The sequence below is a fragment of the Sparus aurata genome, chromosome 1 (genome assembly GCF_900880675.1).
Source record: "Sparus aurata chromosome 1, fSpaAur1.1, whole genome shotgun sequence".
NCBI classification, from domain to species: domain Eukaryota; kingdom Metazoa; phylum Chordata; class Actinopteri; order Spariformes; family Sparidae; genus Sparus; species Sparus aurata.
In genome coordinates, this window is record NC_044187.1 from 18,597,222 (window position 1) to 18,616,404 (window position 19,183).

Consider the following 19,183-nt stretch of genomic DNA (forward strand, 5'->3'; position numbering starts at 1 on the left):
CTTTCAGTATGCATCAAGCCACTGAATCTCCTAAGTTACTTTCAAAATCATGATTGAGTAATGCACTACAATTTGAATTAATAGCCAAATGTTTCATCTGCATTTCTTAACCGATGAGGCTATCTGATCACAAACAGGTAAATGAAAACCCTGAGACACAGATAAAAAAAACTAACAAACAAACTCTGCAGCAGGTGCAGGAGTACAAGAATACTTTGTACGTTTACTTTAGTGTTATATCTGAAACCACTAGTTTAACTTGTAATTGAGTGATATTCAGTTATCTAATAGTACTTATACTTAAGTACAGTTTTTCAGTACGCTTTTGAACACGGACCTTAGGCGCAGTCTTTGACTTCACCTGCTGTCTCGGGCTATTCCTTTTTGATATACAATGAGGTTTAATGACTTACTGTAGCTTATGATTTATGTATCAGAGCCAGGCTGATGGCACTGTGCTTCCTACTGCGGGTTGGCACATGATACAGCCAACAAATCATTACACCAATGACTGAATAGGTCTGATGACAATGATCAGCGTTCCAAACACAATACATATTATTGCAGCATGCCAGCCACAGTTTTGACACACCTTTATGATAACACTCTTCTTTGATGACAGTTTATTTATTCAAGTAAATCTTTATTGTTGCTCAAAAGATACCGTAGGCGGGGGTGGAAGTAACAGATTCATGCTACTCAAATCACTGTAGTGATGGATTTTTGTGTGTACTCGTACCTTTATGAGTATATTTTCAAGTCTGTAATTTTTACTTGTACTTTATGGGTGACAATGAAGTTTTGGAGAAGAAATTCAAACTCAGAATTTTAAAATTTACGATATTAATGAGTTGATAATAGAAACACTGCAGTATTTATTTTTACCATGACTGAATAAACAAGCTGTTGTCAGAGGAAAAATTAGGTCCCCAGCACACTGTTAGCTGAAGCATAGAAGCTAGAAAGGTGGCAGGGTCCACCACATATAAACAAAGCGAAACAGTATGAAACTGTCCTTTAAGGTCAGTTTGTTTACTTAGTGACAAAAACAACAAAAAAAGTTTGTTTAGGCTTTAAAACATATTTTTCTCTTCAGATTACACTTTCTTACCCAAAACTTCATAGTGCACCTTTCAGTATGCATCAAGCCATGGAATCTGCTAAGTTTCCTATGACAGTTTATGTATTCAAGTAAATTTTTATTGTTGCTCAAAAGATAATGTAGGCAGGGATGTAGGTTACAATTTCATCTGCATTGATGCAAACATTAATGGCATCCTGCGTGGCTTAACTGAAATGTTAGCAAGGTCAGTTATCTAGCTTCTCATCTGTGAGCAGATAAATGCTTCCTTCTGTGCAGTGATGCAGTGGGCAGGTGTGGTTTGATGGAAAGAAAAAAGTTCCTACATGCTCACAAGTATCTTCAGCAACAGGGTCATGATCTCAAGAATCGTTTTCAAAGGCATTATTTTATTTTATTATTATAATTTTATTTTTGTATGCGTTTTAAGCACCACAATCCGAGTGCCATCTGTTTACATTATATTCCAGAGAAGGCTGATATCTCCCAAATTTGGCAACTCGCACCAAAACAAGCTAGATGGATTAAAAACACTAAATATGTATTTTGGACCTTGAGGTGAACTGTTTCTTCAAGGAATTATAGAAATTGCGAAAGGTATCTTCAGCTGTACGTCAGATATTTTTTAGAATGGATATTTGCAAGCAGACGAGGGAATGTCAGACACTACTGAGTGCTGCCGGATCACACAACAGCCCTCAGTGCTCCGACCTGTTAGCCTCTATTATGACAGCTTTCAAAAGCAATTTGCTGCACACAAGCCAGAGCACGCTGACCAAGATAGGGACTTCCGACTTCGCAGTGTCACCTTTCATATGTGGTAACCAAAAAAAAGGTGATACTCACACAGGCCAACACACACACACACACACACATACACACACACAGCTACAAGCAACCAACACGCACAGATGATTTGCTGATGACATGTTAAGGTGCCACAACCAAATGTAACTAACATGGTCGTGTCACCTTATCCCTTACACTACTATTACAGATTAGCGGGCGCATAGAAATGTATCTCAGGTCAGTAGTCACATGCTGTCAACATATTAAACCTATTAATACCTTGTAGCTGTACAGCTGGGGGCTCGCCAGCAGTAACAGAACTCCAGCAGATTTTTAACTTCTTTTAGCAACAGCAACAATGTGTGAAAGGTAACTGAAGTGTCACATTCAAACTCCATTCTGGTTTTGAGATTCCACCTTTCACACAGGATCAGTCTTTGTTGTCTTGTACGAAGTGAGTCAGTCTGAGCTCCATACGTTTGCCTGTGTGTGTAAATGGGTATGTACTGTACGTAGATGAGTGGTAAGCGGTAAGAGTCTTATCTCTGCCAGGAACATCGTGGCATTCCCAGGTCAGGAGATCTTTCCGGAAACACTTGACCGGTTGTAACTGGACACAGACACTTGGCTCAATCCAAAGGCCTCCTTCTTATATTTCTCTTCTCTTCTCTTCTCTTCTCTTCTCTTCTCTTCTCTTCTCTTCTCTTCTCTTTCCCCCTCCCTCCCTCCTTCCCTCTCCTTTGGTCCTGGCTTTTTTTTTTCTCTTCTCTTTCTCTCCATTTAAAAAAAAGCCAAACATCTCCTTTGAATACATGGGAAGCTTGCAAAACACTACATTTCATCAACAGATGAGTCAGATTAAAGCATAAACACACAGACACAATGACAGATTTATTGTTATCACTCCTGCCTCAACTCATTCTCTGTCCAAGTTTCCATTTGTTTAGCCCCTAGAAGAAGAGCAAGAAGTGTGTAAACTCCATCTTGGTTGAACTGAGCAAATGTACGAAAGCATTACCACAATGTTGTGTTTAAGAAAGATAGAAGGAATATTTTAGTTGTTGAGATAGAAGAGTAAATAAAAAAAAAAAAAACATACTCAATGTAGCTTTAAAATCCTTCAGTGGTACGATATTCTGGAGATCAATCCGTAGATGTGTGCAGAAAACCTGTAGGCATTCCTCCCCAATTTAGTTCGGACTATGGGAGCAACAGATCGCAAAATATCCAGAGAACAAAGATTATAATTTTCATATCTAAAGTTTAGAGGAGAGATAAACAACTAGGAAGTTTGCAGAGACTGGCTTTGTAATTAAACACTTTTTACTGAGGCAGTATGCACATTAATCAAACTTTACAGTATATTACACAATAGTGAGTAAGAGAACCGCAGTTTTTAATGAATCTCAGAGCCCCAAGATACACACTGAGCACCTGAAGACAAAGACCAACAGCAGAGTACAGCAGAGAGAGGAAAGAGCATGTAGGTGGTTTAGGCTAGGCTCAAGGGGGAACACAAACCCAATACAAAATGTCACTAAAAATAGTCAAGAAAAGTCTAAACATGGGTGTTAAAGTGGTAGATTGTTGAATGAAAAGAAAGAAATGAAGAAATGTTTTCATAGCCATACTTAAAACTGATTACGTAGTACTTTTTACAGCTCCCGATGACCTAATGCTGATGTAATCCTCGCTACAGCTCATAATTTTACTGCTCATGGTGGGATTGCTCTCTCTCTCTCGCACACACACACACACACACACACACACACACACACACACACACACACACACACACACCCTCTTTCTTTAACGGCCTCTCAATCCATCCCTCTATTACTCTCTGCAGGTATGGAAACAGCACCAAGCAGTATAAAGTCCGAGTGGGCGACTACCACTCCCTTGTCCCCGAGGAATACGAAGAGGAGTATGCAGTAGATCAGATAGTCCTCCACCCGAGCTACCACTCCCACAGCAACGATTACGACCTGGCCTTGGTTCGCCTGGCCCCGGGGGCGGTGGGCCAGATGCCGGGAGAGTGCGTGTCATTCAGCCGCCATGTTCTTCCCGCCTGTCTGCCTATGAAGAAAGAGAGAGTGCTCAAACAAGCCAGCAACTGTCACATCACCGGCTGGGGTGACACAGGTGAGGGACGGTGGCCCTGGAGGTGCAAAACCTGACATCATTTTTTATTTTTTTTATTTTGTGTTCATTTAATTCCTCAGAAAAGGGGAAAACTGAACCGACTAAGTGACCAAGAGTACGAGAAAAAACACAGGCTTGAATAGACAGGGACTATCAACAAATGAAACACAGGTGAACAGGAAAAAAAGGCGAGAAACAGACAAGTGGAGGAAATGAAAAGCAAAACATGCCACAAGAGGAGAGAACTACAAAATAAAACAGGAAATAATTAAACCGAAAACTCAAACCATGACAGTGTCGGACCTTTAAGTTCAGGGTAGTACTGTAAAGAAAATGAATGAGTTGTTATTTGTTGATTTAACAATGTGCTGTGATCAGGACTGTTCTTTAATGTTTGTTTAATGTGGAGTTATTGGTGTGTCGCGGAATTTAATGTTAAAGTTTTAAGTTAGTCATTCAAATGAGATAGTTTTGCAAAATCATGGCTTAAATTTGCTATCCGGCTCTATGAAAATATGTGAAATATTTGATTAAAAGTATTTACCGGAGCAATTGAAAGGTAGGAGATATTTCACAGTAAATGTCGCAGTTTCACTGCAAAATGCAGTGGAAAACAGCCGATAAACAATGAGGTAATGTGAAACGGCAAGTTAATGAAAGAAAAAGGAAATTGTGAAACACTGGGACTCGTCGATTGGACGCATGATGAATCGCATTGTACTGTAACCAACACTCCTTCTACATGAATTCTTTCCATATGTGAGATATTTTGAAGGTCAGGTGCAAAGGCAAAGAGGAGAACACGGTAGAGTATCCTCCTCTGGTGATTAAACTCATTTGACTTCATGTTTTGTCTGTACGTACACTTGACCGTGTACACGGACGCACATCTGTTAGTGATCTTTGAATTACACGCTGATGTCGAAGCAATTTAGACACAAAGGACTACAGAAGGTCACAGCACACACGTATGCAAAAACACGTCCTCTCTGTTGAAATGTGTATGTACGTGTTTGTGTGTGTTTGTATGTGGGAGAGTGTTTTTATTTGTTTACTTAAGTGTGATGACAACACTGAGGCTCTTTCGAGTGTGTGTTGCTGGGAAAAGAACAGCTGTTTGCATTTGCCTGTCTGCTGATATCTCACACACACACACACACACACACACACACACACACACATACCACCCCAAGCTACCAGTATAGTAGAAGAGGGTAGGATATGGGGGGATAGTTTGTTAGATAGATAGTTATGAGGCTTTGCACACATTTGGCCTCCGGGTCAATATAAATCTCTGTCTTGAACATCCTCCAGGCCTACAGTCAAGTTAGCATAAGAGATAGCAAAAGAAACACAGAAAAAGATATGTAATTGGAACCGTCATGGATTTGAAGAAAACAGCCTCTCTTAGACTCTGCCAGAAACCTTGAAATTGATTAATCTCTAAATTAGAGCTGGTGGGGGCCTCTAATGCCTGAAAGAAGTCAGAGCGTCTTTGATAAGAATGTGATAAATGAGGTCGAGTCAAGGAGAGTCTGCTGCCCACTGGCAAAGCAAGCTTTAGAATAAAACATTTAGCACAAGTCATTCACATGAAGAACTCGGTGTGTCACATCCACAAATGTCAAAACTAATTGGAAACTGTTCACAGGTGAAGGAATGGCTGTTGACAATCATGCACACACTCTGAGGCTGGACTGTCATTGTGGCCCTTTGAGCTAAACGCCAAATTGTATTATACTAGCATGTAAATATTCAGAATGTATGATGTTAACTATCTCAGTTTATTATTCGTTTCAAATCTGCAGCTCCCCGAGCTGCATGTCCAAGTGTCCTTGAGCAAGATACTGATCCCCAAATTGCTCCTGATGAGCAGTTGGCACCTCGCATGGCAGCCTCTGCCATCAGAGTGTGTGTGAATGGGTTGAATGTGATAAGTGTTGCAAAGCACTTTATGGAGTCAGTAGACTGGAAATGCACTATAGAAATGTAAGTCCATTTCCCATTTAATATTTTCATTAATTATAACTAGTAGGCACTTAACACAAAGTACAGCTGAGGCTGATGAAGGTGTCGTTTGTTTTGCGTGTTTTCTTTGTCATAAACATGTAAACAGTGTTTGGATGAATAGAAATTTGATTTGATGATGGGACTAGATCAAAGGTTAGGGGATCACCGATAATTAAAGAGGTGTACAAGACTCCAGGTAAATCTAGAAACTTTACTCTGCACCACAATGTCAACCTGCTGGTGGTGCCGGAGGACCAAAGCGATGGAATGACCGATATTTTGCACTAGCATTTTTAAAATGTTTCATGTTTTGTTCTACCACATAAAAAAAGGCAGTAAATACCACACCCACTCCTGAATTTTGAAGCTATAACGTGTCTTAAAAAAGGGTTTTGCAAACTAGTGAGGAGAAGAGAACAGAAGTTGATTAACACCATCAGGCCGAACACAGAGACCCATCTAATCACGAGTCCGTCTTTACTTGCATGACCAAAGTCCTAAAATTGTATTTAAAAGCCTAATATTAGCCTTTTACAGCTGTATTGCATTTATGCTTAAAAATCATTTGGGGATGTTCATTTGTAAAGATTATCTCGCTGAGCAAAATGAGTTTCATAAACTTTTGTTTGCCAAAATCCAATGGAAAATCCCTTTAGCTTTCTGTCAAGGGAACCGGACCGATGCTAACTTTGGGGTCGGCCTACAAAAATAGGTCATCCCTGCCGCCCTCTATTACTCTGACAGTCAACTGATCAGCTTCTGACCTTTGACACCAATAAAGAAGCAAACCTCTAAACTCTTTCCCTCTTCTTCTCAGGACGCTCGTACTCCAAGACCCTGCAGCAGGCGCCTCTCTCTTTACTTCCCCGCCGCCACTGCCAGGAGTATTTCCACGGCGCCTTCACAAGCCGCATGCTCTGCGCCGGCAGCATTCAGCCGGAGAGGCGTGTGGACAGTTGCCGTGGCGACAGCGGAGGGCCGTTGGTGTGCGAGCGTCCAGGAGGGGGTTGGGTCGTTTACGGGGTCACGTCCTGGGGCCATGCCTGCCGGACACAGCAGTCCCCTGGTGTCTACACCAAGGTCTCCGCCTTCAGCGCCTGGATACGCAAGGTGATTGGACGCAATGACAGAAAAGAGAAAGGGCGATGAACTGAATTAAACTGACCTCTCGATCAAAAAGAATGACACTCAAAGACTTCCTTGACTGGTCAGGTGTTACAACAATGTAATTCATCCATGAATGACTGACGTCATGACTCACAATGCTATGACCCAATTACCCGGTGAGGACAAGGCAACGCTGGACTTTTTCCCGTATGAACTTTTGATATTTTTTTTCTGAGAGAGGAGGGCACGTCTTTTCTCCCATCTGAGTCATTAGCACTTATTTCAATGTTTTTACTATTCTCATCATGAGCGGCAAGATTTCCAACCCAAGAACAAAAGCTTAACTTAGACATCTTACACTTCTTACTACGCTCAAATGTATTCTTCGCAATAATGTTTCCTGTGCTTGCTTTTGTTATATTGTAATTTATGATATGAATTATGTGGTTAAACATGTTGAAAAAGGGACCAACAGTGTAACACACATGCATGCACTTATGCATTATCCACACGGTCATGGCATGATGGGAATCTTGCAGACTCGCACCAAGAAGCCCCCCTTCAATGCATGATATTCAGTGCCGTTGTGTTCAGCTTTCCTCATCATATTGACATCTGCCAAAGCGACACATGTCCTTCAACCTCATTTCATTCTCATTTGAGTGATGTTCCCTCTCTGTGCTCTTTGTTTTACTGTGTAAAAAAAAAAAATAAGTTGATATCAGGTCTTAATTGCTCAGGCGTTTATAATTTATCGTCAGTATTTGTCCTTGTCTCAGGGGCGGGACTTAAGTGTTTCTGAATCAAAGCACAAACCACATTAATTTGTCATGTCGACACGGTCTATCGAGCTATTTTGTTCTGGTGGGATAGTTTAGTGTCGTCGAGGTTTTGACAACACTGAATGGAGACAATCTGTTACACTTGAAAAAAACAAACAAACTGACATTACACTGCCTTCTTATTTGGTGTTTACTGACTGTGTTATGTTTTAATGTACTGTAACGTTTCTTTATAAAGGTAGATTTTGTAAAAGAAAAACAAAAGCGGTGTGTCTGTGTGTACTTTCTAAGTGGTTGTTGCACATGTTCTGTCATTCCCACACATTTGAAAGCAGGAACATGACAGACTCTCCTTTCAGGTTTGTTTCTGACTACAAAGTGTCAAAGTGAGCACCACCATGTCAGACAATGTGTACGCACACACTCCCACACAGTGCGTTCAGGAATGGCAGCCATTCTCTCAGTTGTCCTCATTTACAATGCAAACACGTCGTGTTGACTCAACACACGTTTAGAGAACTGGGACCAACCGTTACACTGAGAGGCTGCATGAAATCTTGGCAACGGAAATAAAAAATATTCTCGTCTTCCCAGCGCTTGTCTTCTGTCCCTCGTGTTTTCAAAGCATACGTTTAGCACAGTTTTTTTTTTTTTTGTAAAGTTATTCTTCTATCTTTGCTCCTTGTATCGAGGACATGTCATTTGCTTTGTGTTTATTTGATGTTTTTTCCCCTGACAAGCCAAACACCTCCTCATACAGTGGTTGTAGTAGTGCAGTATGTTTTAATATCCAACCGAACAGCACCACCTTGTGGTCATCACATCACATTAGATTGAATTCCACAATTATGTATGGATGGAAATTGGAATTGAAATTTGCACATCTTGCAGCATAAATTGAATTTGTATCTGCAAATCGTGTTTTTTTTCCCCCCTTTCCTTTTGTGTTTACTTACCTTGTCAATTGACAATAATTGAGATGACAAATTTCCCCTAATTCATTTTAAAAATAAGATATGTCAAATGTTTTATGGCTCCTATAGTGGTGACTAATGTGATCCCTGCCGTGGCTCTGCTTTCACTGTCATCATGCATTACTGCCTTTGTATGTATGAACACTTTCATGTTTTTTATTTTATTTTTATGAAGCACAGCCAAGTCGCAGAACAGTTTTCAATCAAAAGTCAATTACCTGTCAGCCAGATGGAATAGTTGCACACTCGCAGTTATGCAATGGCATTACTCTTGCACACACGAACACAAAGGCAGATCATTGATCATTCATCTGCAGGGGGGATGCTTATGGGAGTAAACCTGCAACTTCATCATAACTGTGTGAACACTGCAACGAAGCACGCTGACCCCTGTCAAACTTAACGCCATTTTGGATTTTTTTTTGCCTCTGTTGGCACATATAACATCCAATCTTCTCCCAGTTTAGTACATACCATATTTAGATAACCCTGTGGGGGGGAAAAAAATTCGTAATGGTCTATAATTGGTATTCTAGATTTTGAAGGTGTGACCTGACACACTTAATCACCTGATTCTCTTCGATGCTGAATCTCAGTTGAAACCAAATATGCATGTTGTGTACAGACAGCCACATTGCACAAGTGTGTGACATACCTCACAGTTCTTCTCTCAGGGGATGCCACAGTAACAAGATACTTCAACAATTCTGTTACGAAACAGCGCTCACATTGTGGCCGTTCTGAAAATGTCACCATCTATCTTTAATTGATGATTTGATTGACACCAATTTTGGGTCCTACCATGAGACATAAATCACCAACACTGCTGTGAATTGTGTGATGTCATTCCTACTAGGTAACACTAATCCACTTTAACTGACTATGCCAGTAAAAGTTCCACAGAATATGTGACACATTCATCAATTACAGAACTTTGATGATTGTTTAAATCGCTCATCACAAGTAACAGCAGCAGATGGAGCCATCAGGAAATATTCTAGTCTATCTTGGGTTTTTTTGTTTGTTTGTTTTTTTTAACATTTGATTAATTGATTGCCTGAACTGCCATGACCTTGAACACACAGTTGTCATTACTGCCTGAGAGCGCCCTCCTGTGGTCATTATTACAAATTACAGCTAATTCTCTATAATACAGGAGCTGCCACTTGAAAATAAATCATATTAATGCAAAGTTCTCATATATACCTACACTACCTTCACTCTTTCCACTGCAAACTGCCCAAGGCTTCGTATCTTTGTAGGCTTGGTAGATCCGGGAATCCTCAACTGAACATATTGAGCACTGTAAGGTGCTTTGATGTGCCAGGTTTTCTGTTTTCTTGACTTCACTTTGTCTTGGGTCAGTTAAATATTTCTGCCCCTCAATCCGCTTGTGGATGATGTAGTCATTGAATAGACTGACATGCATATATGCACTGTGCTTTTTATACTGGCTATATATTCCTAATGTTCAAAGTGTCAGTAATAGAACAGTCCTAGCACCGTCTTTTGAGTCAGAATATAGACTTAAATAAAGAAACCAGTCAGAATTGCCCTTTTTTTGTCTTTTACTTTTTTTCCTATTCCCACTGAACCCCTCTGTGTCTCTCTCTCTCTGCACTAATGAGCTCATATTAGATGTCACCAGAGGTGGTGGAGAACAGAAGGTCTCATTATACACGGATAATTTATTTCTACTCATATCTGTTTCCATCCCTTTAAGTCTGGCAACACTTGGGAAAACCAGTTGGGAAAGATCTGAGGATAGTGATTAAACCTGAATGAGAGTGATCTCATGCACATCAAATTGGCTGCTTCAAACTCCCTCCTCAACGAGCTGCTTCTGAAGGTTTATAGATTTGGGAGTTTGTGTTACTTTTAGACTGATCATATCTTGATCTGCAACACGTGAGTGCACTTACTTTATCTGGACCATGCGTTCCCCCCCCCCCCCCCCCCCCCCCTTTTAGAAACAGAATATTAAAAAAGTTTTCTGAGACTATTGAAAAAGAGCAACCTCAGTATTCCGGCGGCTTATAACTGGCTGTAAATTAATTCCCTCCTTCATGTCATCATAAGCCGATTTTCCTTTGACAACATTTTGACGTGGTTTATAATAAAAAGACGCCCTTTTCTCAACAACCACACTGCTACACATTTTCATTCCTTTTTTTGTCAGCCCTTCTGTTTAATTTAGCTGTAACAAACCAAAAAACACTACCGCCATATCATATCTATAAAAATAAGAAACAAAAGTGCCCACTAGAGACTTAATTAGTCGACTGCCTGCCCCTTGTGAACTCAGTTGTAAAGACCAAACCCCCGCTGTAAATGAGCCATAACTGGAATACCTGAAATGATTTCATACGTTCACACTGTTACTTCCGGCTCCTTACAAACACAATGTGTTACTGCAGGGATGGGGGTAGTTAAGATAACAATAATTGTTAGTTGGAAGCCATGTTTATGTTTAAACTTTCATCCATATCTGTCAGAAAATTTTGTGTAGTCGTGCTTTTAAAGAGTCTTGTTTTTCACATATTCTCCCTTCGTTCCTGCTGGTAATGGATGTTTTAATTCAATATGCATACACAGTCTTTTTGCTTGGACACATAAGGCACACAACTGATGGACTGCCTGACTATATGTCATCTCCTTTTGCTTTGGTTAATATCAAAGCCCTCTATCACAGTCAAGGTTTACTGTAGATGTTCTACATTTCATGATCAGAGGTAAAAAAAAAAGAAAAGAAAAAGATATCTGATTATATCATGCTGTGCCTTAAACGATGGCTTCCAAGTTTACTGTAGACTTAAAACAACAGTCAGGTGCCCATGTGTACACTGAAACAGGTTTTACTCGCAGTGATCGTTCCTTCTGTTCACACAGGCTTTTAATGGGGAGCAAAATCTACAGTCCTCAGTTTGAGCAGTGTTGTAAAAGATTCTTGAGTAGAAGAAGGGATATCATATGAAAATATTACTTTTGTAAAAGTGAGAGCCACCCATATGAATGGCACTTGAGTAAAAGTGTTAAGGTGTCTGATATCAAGCATACCGAGTACAGTGTCCTGAGGTGAGCAGGTAAGATTGCAGACGACCCCCACACGTTTTGAGACAGTCCCTGCTGGGAGGCGGCTGCAGTCCTTAAAAACCAAGAGCGTTGAGAGCCTATTTTCTTGGCTGCATCGGACCTCATCAACCAAAGACTCTGCTACTCATTAGATTAATGTAAGGTCTGCACCTTCTGACACTGATGTTCCGTTAGCACACATCATTTTTGGATTACGATCTTGCACATTTTAAATATTCGTATGTTCCCTACTTAGAAATTGTGCACATTTCCCAGTGAATACTTTGTACATTCCTGCACAAAACTCGTATATAATTATTAAATACATGTTCTTAGAAAACATTTTTATAATTGTCAATCTTTTACTTTTATGCCTGTTTGTCAGTGTGATTCTAAGAGGAGATTAGGTTCCCACAAACAACGTTGGTGTAACATTCAGGCCCAATCCCTTCTTCAGACATGACTGTGTGGATGTCATAAGTGTTTGTGGGAAAATTATCTTTCTGTACATTTGACTTTTGCCTTTGTCCAGCACCCAGTGTTTAACTGCTCAAAAAGGTGTGGCTGCGACAGACTTTTGTACTCCGATGATATTGCATGAAACATCTTCACTTTCTTTGCATGAAAAAACTGTGTTTACATCCACTGTCTCCTGTTTTGTCGTTTGTTTTTCACAGTTTTGTGATGTTTTTTGTGACAGCATTGTCTAACCGACTGTTCTGTGCAATTCTTATTAAAAACAGGAATAGTACAATAACCTTGCTGTTTAAACTGAATGCTATTGTATGAAAGGTCATTTCATGGTGACTGATGCAATACCTGACACAAATCCTTCTAATAGCCAACCGTCACGCTTCTCATTTTCACTTACAATGGAGGACAAACAGTCTATTGTCAGCCAATCAGGCCAAAGATTATGTGACTTCACAAGTGTGTGTGTGTGTGTGTGTGTGTGTGTGTGTCTGTGTGTGTCCCTGCACTGTAATATTCACTGGTCATTAAAAAGACACATCTTACGCTGTCAGTCATATCCATTTCTTTAATTTTGGTTTCTGTGTTTGACATTGAGGGGATTTTTTTTTTTTTTTTTTTTGCATTCAAACTGAAGCTCAACAACGTAGGCCACTGGTTTAAAAAAGGAACCAAAAAAATAAACAAGTGGTTGAGACTATAATGAGTCACTGACGATACAAAAACTGCCTGTGGTTAAAGTAGCTACTTAAAGGGTCTTGGAATTAAGTGTCATACCCATTAGGCTCATTTTGGTCAGTTTTCCTTCCCACAAACTCCTCAGTCCTCGGCGCTGAAGTCATCGGCGCTCGTGCTCTGCTAAACGGACACGGTCGTTCTTCTGCGTGGCTTGTCACAGGAAAATAATGAGCGGGCGATGCATCTTGCCTCAGTGACTCACTCCTCCCGGTCCATACTCTTCCAGTGAAAGCCTCAAGTGACATCTCTAAGGGGTGAACAAGGCTACCAGATCTACCAGAAAACTAGCTTCATTTAAAGAAATTAACTCGGAAAACAATGAGAACCTATCATGGAAAGTAACAGCCTGTCACTCACCCTGAGTCTATGCACGCATCCTCCCTGCTTATTTCGCTCTTGTTGTGATGAAGAGAATTAAAAAAAAAAAGTAAGACAAAAACCACATGGGGTGCATGTTTTTTTTTTGTTTTTTTTTTTCCTTTTGTCTTGGAGATACATGGAACAGAACATAGTGCAAAGTCATCTCAATGGGAACCATGCACAGCTGACCAGCGCTGTTCTGGCATCATAAATCAAAGGTGAAAATAAAACAATAATAATAGCAATAATAGTGGTAATAACCGTCAAAGTCAATAGACATGGGCATCACAGACTTGCCAAATGCTCCATGTCTCCCATGGTTGTCTGGTTTCTTCCTTTTAGTCACACTTTCTTCAGAGCTGTCTGAGTCATTTCTCCATCCGCCCGTCTCTTCATTCAAGAGTTCAAGTTTCTTTGCACTCTCACGACTTCTGCTCCCTTCAGCAGCGTCACAGCTCCCAGGTATATAACAAGGCACCCTGTCCTTGCCCTCACCTCAGGGTTCACTAAAAGGCCACAGAACAGTGCATCTGGAGGTCAGGTGCTCTTGGTCGCTTCCTGGTCTTCCCGGACCCCTTTGACCTTTAACCCTGGCTCATGGATGCAAAGGTTATCTAACCTTCAGAAAGAGGTAACGAGAGGGAGGGGATGGAGAGGGGGAGACAAAGAGAAGAGGGACAGGAGACGGGAAAACTAATTTAATTCCATTTTTGCTTTCTTATTGATTGAAATGCCAAGCACGAAAAAAACAAAAACGACAACATGCCGTGGTAACTGTGAATGGGCCCGGAAAATGTAAGCAGACTTTTCAAGTGGCTCCCTCTGATTCGTGAACGCTGACAGCCGCACAAACAAATTCCTCAGACAAAAAGATAAACAGTGTTGAGGACTGCAGAAGAGAGACAGCTCCGCAGGGATCAAGGTGAGACGTATAACAGCAACAGCACTTAGACTTCGAAGCCTCATTTAAGCGCGCTCTTTGAATACCTATACAGGATTACAGTGTCATCAAGTACACAAGCTCAGTGTGTTTTCAAGCCAGCAATAACTGTAATTCTCTTGTGTTTATCATTGTCTGACTGTCCAAACACGGTGCTTCGGTTGCTTTACAGGGTTTAACTGTTAAAGAAGGTGACGACACATATTTCTGTTTGCCAGTCAGAGTTTAGAAACATTTGAAGTTTGAGTCTTTAAACTGTCAATCATGTTTCCAGCACTGTCAATCAAATCAGAAACCGTGAAGACAGACAGCCTCTGAGTCTGTCAGTGCTCCTTCCTGCTGCTTTGGGCTCGTTTCCTTTGCACACTTGCATGCAAGTAGAAACGGGGCGGACTTGCACCCGGGCAGGCTGGGCCGACGCTGAGCCTTAGTTGTGGTAAGTGCATAAGTGTCGCTCAACAGAAGTGACGTATTTTTGCAGTGAAAATAAAATATCTTCTTTAAAATATCTATCTTTCTTTTTGTGCAATGCTAAGAGGTAGTCAGACAGAGATCTGAGAGCATCCGGTTCAGCTGCAGTTACTGCGGTCTGTGAAGGCTGTCTACTAAGACGAGAACTAGATCGTATTGTATGAGTAAATAAAACTTTAAAAATAATAGAATGAAACTAACTTTATCAAGCCATCTTCATAGGTTGTACCTCATAAATTTTACTTGAGGATTACTTAAATTGTTCTTAATAACTCATCTATTTGAGTTTGTTAGACATGCAAACATTAAAAACAATTAAATAAAGATATGAAGTAATAAGATGTAGATAATAGGTAATACAAAAATAGAGTGCAGTAGCTGCATGTGCAGGGTCAAAGGCCTAATAACTGGTCACGATTTTTAAGACATTTCATTTTTAGGAAACTGTCTAACTTGCATGAAGTAATCAAGTTTTTGTGCGTTAAATACTCAACAACTCTTTATAAAAACGTAACCTTGCAAAGAACTATTGGATTTGAAAGCACACCTTCGGCTTGAAGACATTTTTCCTCACTTCTCACTGATGCAAACTTGCATTCATAAGCTGGTGAGATGAGCGCCACAGAGTTTTAATGCTGCTGACCTTCTGAAGCTCCTCTCTGAGCCAGGAGGGAAGCGGCTGTCCGAGGCGATGCAGCAGCTTCGACAGCTCCACGTTGTGTTCCCTGTAGTACCTGGAGAGATATGCATGCGCCTGAAGAGAGAGGAGAGGAGGGGGAGAACAAAAAACAAAACAAAAAAAGACGGAAGAAGTGGAAGGGTGAGAGCACAATAGGTGAGAGGATGAGCAGATGGTAGAGCGAGAGAGATGAAGTGAGGAAATGAAGCAATGGCATGAGAGGTGAGAAGTGCAGCGAGTAAAAAAGGGGTTGAAAAGATGAGAAAATAAGAGAGGCAGCATGGGAGCAGGGGGCAAACAAAATATTGAGAGAGATTAATGATGTGCCACCATCTTTAGATGAGTTTATTTTCTCACAATAGGACTTTGGGGCCACTAAGTGCCGAGTGGTGTGAACAGAGCTAAGAAAAGAGAGTTTAGAGAGAGGGAGGAAATCACATGCAAGATGCATGAGCTCCATTATCCCTCTCCCTCCTGTGTGCATCCCTCATCTCCACCTCTCCTCCCTGGTGTTCCCTCCACCTCCCTCCATCTCCTCCCTCGTCATCTGTCCTCTCCTTCTGTCCCCCTGGTGGAAACTCAAATACAGTTTAATTACAGGTGACACGGAGGCACAGCCATTAGCCGCGTTGCGATCGCGCGCGGGAAGACAAATTGTATTTCCGTGTGTTTGTCTTCATGTGTGAGCGAATTCATCGTCTGCAGGTCTGCTCCCTCTCCTCTGTGGAATCAGTAGCCAGGACAAAGATTTATGGATTGGATTTTTCTCCCTCTGCCTTCCTCCTCTCCTCATCCTCTCCCTCACGGGTGTTGTGTCACTATCGAGTCCTCATAATTAGGTTGTAACTTTCTGGCCAGATCTGATTGGCTGACAGTTTCCGCCCCAATGCTGAGTCCTGTGGGAAATTTTGCCACAGCGAGGGAGGCCACTGCGGGCTGTCGATGTCAGTCAGGCTGCTGCTTTTTCCTTTTTTTTTTCCTTTTGTCTCTAACATTTCATCCAATGCATATATCTTTTTTTTTTCTTTTTTCTCATGGAGCAGAAATCCATTTTAATTAAAATGTATACATTTACCTCTGGCTCCATGGGAGGGTACTTTCTCCCTTTGCTCTTTCCCAAACATTTTGTCTTTCCGCCCTCAAGGAGCTGGCACCAGAAGCCCTTCTGAGGGTCAAACCTGAGAGGAAAGACACAGGGACATGAGAGAAAGAAGAAGAAATCTTATTATAAGACAATAAATGAGTTGTAAGTTCAGTATTGGTCCGAATATAAAGATCTTACAGATGGAAAAAGTGGCGCCAACTTCCTCTAACAGAGCAGATATAAATGTCAGTATGCATTGAACAGACTCTCTGTCTGCCTCGTACTCCTTTGCTATCGGTGTCTCTCTGACTGCAGCGCTGTCTCGTTTCATCTGTGCGTCTCTATCGCCCTCCCTCTCCACCTCTCTCCTCTCAGTTGTGCAGCCTCTCTATTTCCTGCTCTCAATGTAGACACATAATAATCATTAGTATAATCTATTGTTAGGCCACCATCAACGGAGAAAATGGTAATATGGGAAAATAGAAATATAAAATATGCACAAGTTATAGTTTGTTTTGTTGTCTCATTTCGACGCAAATCACATTTGGAAATGTCGTTACCTTAATCATTAGTTTCATTTTGTGTAAAGACACCCTGAGGAAGGCAACTGTGTCAATGCGAGTTGTTGTGTTTTCGCAATGTACTTGTATCTTATTAAGGGGCATTTTATTTCTAACTGTGCAGTGTAGTGCGTGAATTCTTCATGCCACAACCTACCAATGGACTCAACCAACTACTTCTTTTGCCCTCTATGAGCGCCCACAGATGCAGGGGCGCTCCTGTGACCACTCTGTGCCTGGGATCATTTCAAATTTCAAACAACTGTTACAATTGTTAATTGATTTACAGCTCTCTACTTTTATTTAAATGCAAAAAAAACCCAAAAGGGAACCATCGTATCATCAAGGTTATTTCCCTGTTAATAACGAACGAAACAAATGAAATGTTTCATAAACCATTTATCGAGCAAGTGTTTGTCATTAAGTTGCAACTTACGTTAATAATACATAGAAATAATTATGATGTTTGACCTTAAAGATCATTACAAAAAGCTTTTCTGGGTTATCAATTTTCTTATAACGCATTCTGAATATGTCTGATTGCCTATCAATCACTGGATTGATAGGCAATCAAACACATTCATAGGCACATTATAACCCAATATAAGTTATAGTTGGGATTATTGTTATAAAGCATTGCGAATATTGTGCTTATAACTATGATTAATGCATGGTATATAAAAATGCATTACAGACAAAGGCGTGTTACAGCAACACTTACGACATATCATGCCTCTCCCGTGTTTACTCTACGACTTTTCCTCATGAAGCTAAACTGCCGCTCTTGCACCATGTGCAGCATGTGACAACCTGTTACAGACTTTCAAAGCAAAACATCTCAGTCAACACATGCGCTTGTTGTCACACATATTTAGAGTATATGCATGAATTCCCATGCTTCATATGTTTTTAACTGTATATACGCATGTGTACACGATATTTGTGTGTAACCAGCACATACACTGATAATTTGTATGCGTGTACACAGATAGAAGCACCTTGCTTTTATGTTATAGTCATATAAAAGTACACCTTTGGGAAAGGTAAAGACTTATATGTTACTGTTAACTGCTATTTTTCATTGAGAGTAGGAGGTCTAATGTGGGTGTGACTGGAAGATGCAAATATTGTTCTTTATCTGCATGCATCAGTGGGTGAATAAAAAGAGAAAAACGAGTTAAGTGGTTCTCCTTCAGTTTTCCTCTGACAGGACAGGAGGAAGAAAGGAGAGGGGGATTAAATAAATAGGCTGCAGTGTTGAGGATCTGTCAGACCGCTGCCATGTCAAAAGAATGAGAAGGAGAAAAGAAAGATTAGGCTTTTGTGTAACTCGGTCTTCACCCAAAACACACACACACACACACACACACACAACCTCACGCGTGCACAGCGCTTCCTTATTATTCTGTCAAAATGCATCTCTTTACAAATTATTTGTATGCATGTGGGCTCGTGATTCAAGACAGAGGCACTCTCTGTCCCAATCTGAGCAACAAATTCTGTGTCCCTGTCTGGAGATTTGAAGGCTTGCAGGCAGATTGCATTCTGATGAGTGGTGCTTGAGAAATAAAACATTTTACCACTCCTCCCAAACTCACACGCGAAATATCTAATGGGGAATGAGTGGAAACAGAGCATCGAGAGGCAGAAGCTAATTCTCTTGAGTTGTATTAAAACTCTGGAGCATTTTGTTGACTTGCATAATAGGCATCTCTTCCGCCACGATGCACACAACAGTATCTGAATATATTGGCTGTACAGTATGCAGTTACAGACTGTTTAAAGGAACTACATTTCCACATGACTTCTTTAAATTAAACCCATCATTTACCCCCTTTTTCTTTTAAATCAAAGACTTTGTTTAGACCACAGAACTTGCCTCAGTTATTCATCTAGGTTACTGGCAACAGGGCCGTTTTA

At 40.7% G+C, this 19,183-nt stretch overlaps 2 protein-coding genes across 5 annotated transcripts in view; one reads left to right on the forward strand and one right to left on the reverse strand.

Annotated features, from left to right (window-relative positions):
* The window catches only part of prss12 (serine protease 12), a 31,568-nt gene extending 23,390 nt beyond the window's left edge, over positions 1 to 8,178 (forward strand). Inside the window, exons 13-14 of the mRNA XM_030432720.1 lie at positions 3,720 to 4,015; positions 6,843 to 8,178. Of these exons, the coding sequence (XP_030288580.1) occupies positions 3,720 to 4,015; positions 6,843 to 7,174 (628 nt within the window). The 3' untranslated portion in view covers positions 7,175 to 8,178. The remainder of the gene's footprint in view (positions 1 to 3,719; positions 4,016 to 6,842) is intronic.
* A 4,807-nt stretch (positions 8,179 to 12,985) lies between these two features.
* Positions 12,986 to 19,183, reverse strand: part of ndst3 (N-deacetylase/N-sulfotransferase (heparan glucosaminyl) 3) — a 46,117-nt gene continuing 39,919 nt past the window's right edge. For 2 of the 4 annotated variants that reach the window (XM_030428987.1, XM_030428998.1), the window contains 3 exons: positions 16,695 to 16,797; positions 15,488 to 15,694; positions 12,986 to 14,143 (listed from right to left, as the gene is read on the reverse strand). In XM_030428987.1, coding sequence (XP_030284847.1) covers positions 15,518 to 15,694; positions 16,695 to 16,797 — 280 coding nt within the window. In that variant the 3' untranslated portion in view covers positions 12,986 to 14,143; positions 15,488 to 15,517. Of the gene's footprint in view, positions 14,149 to 15,487; positions 15,695 to 16,694; positions 16,798 to 19,183 lie in introns of all 4 variants that reach the window. The other 2 variants (XM_030429004.1, XM_030429011.1) reach the window with 2 other exon arrangements.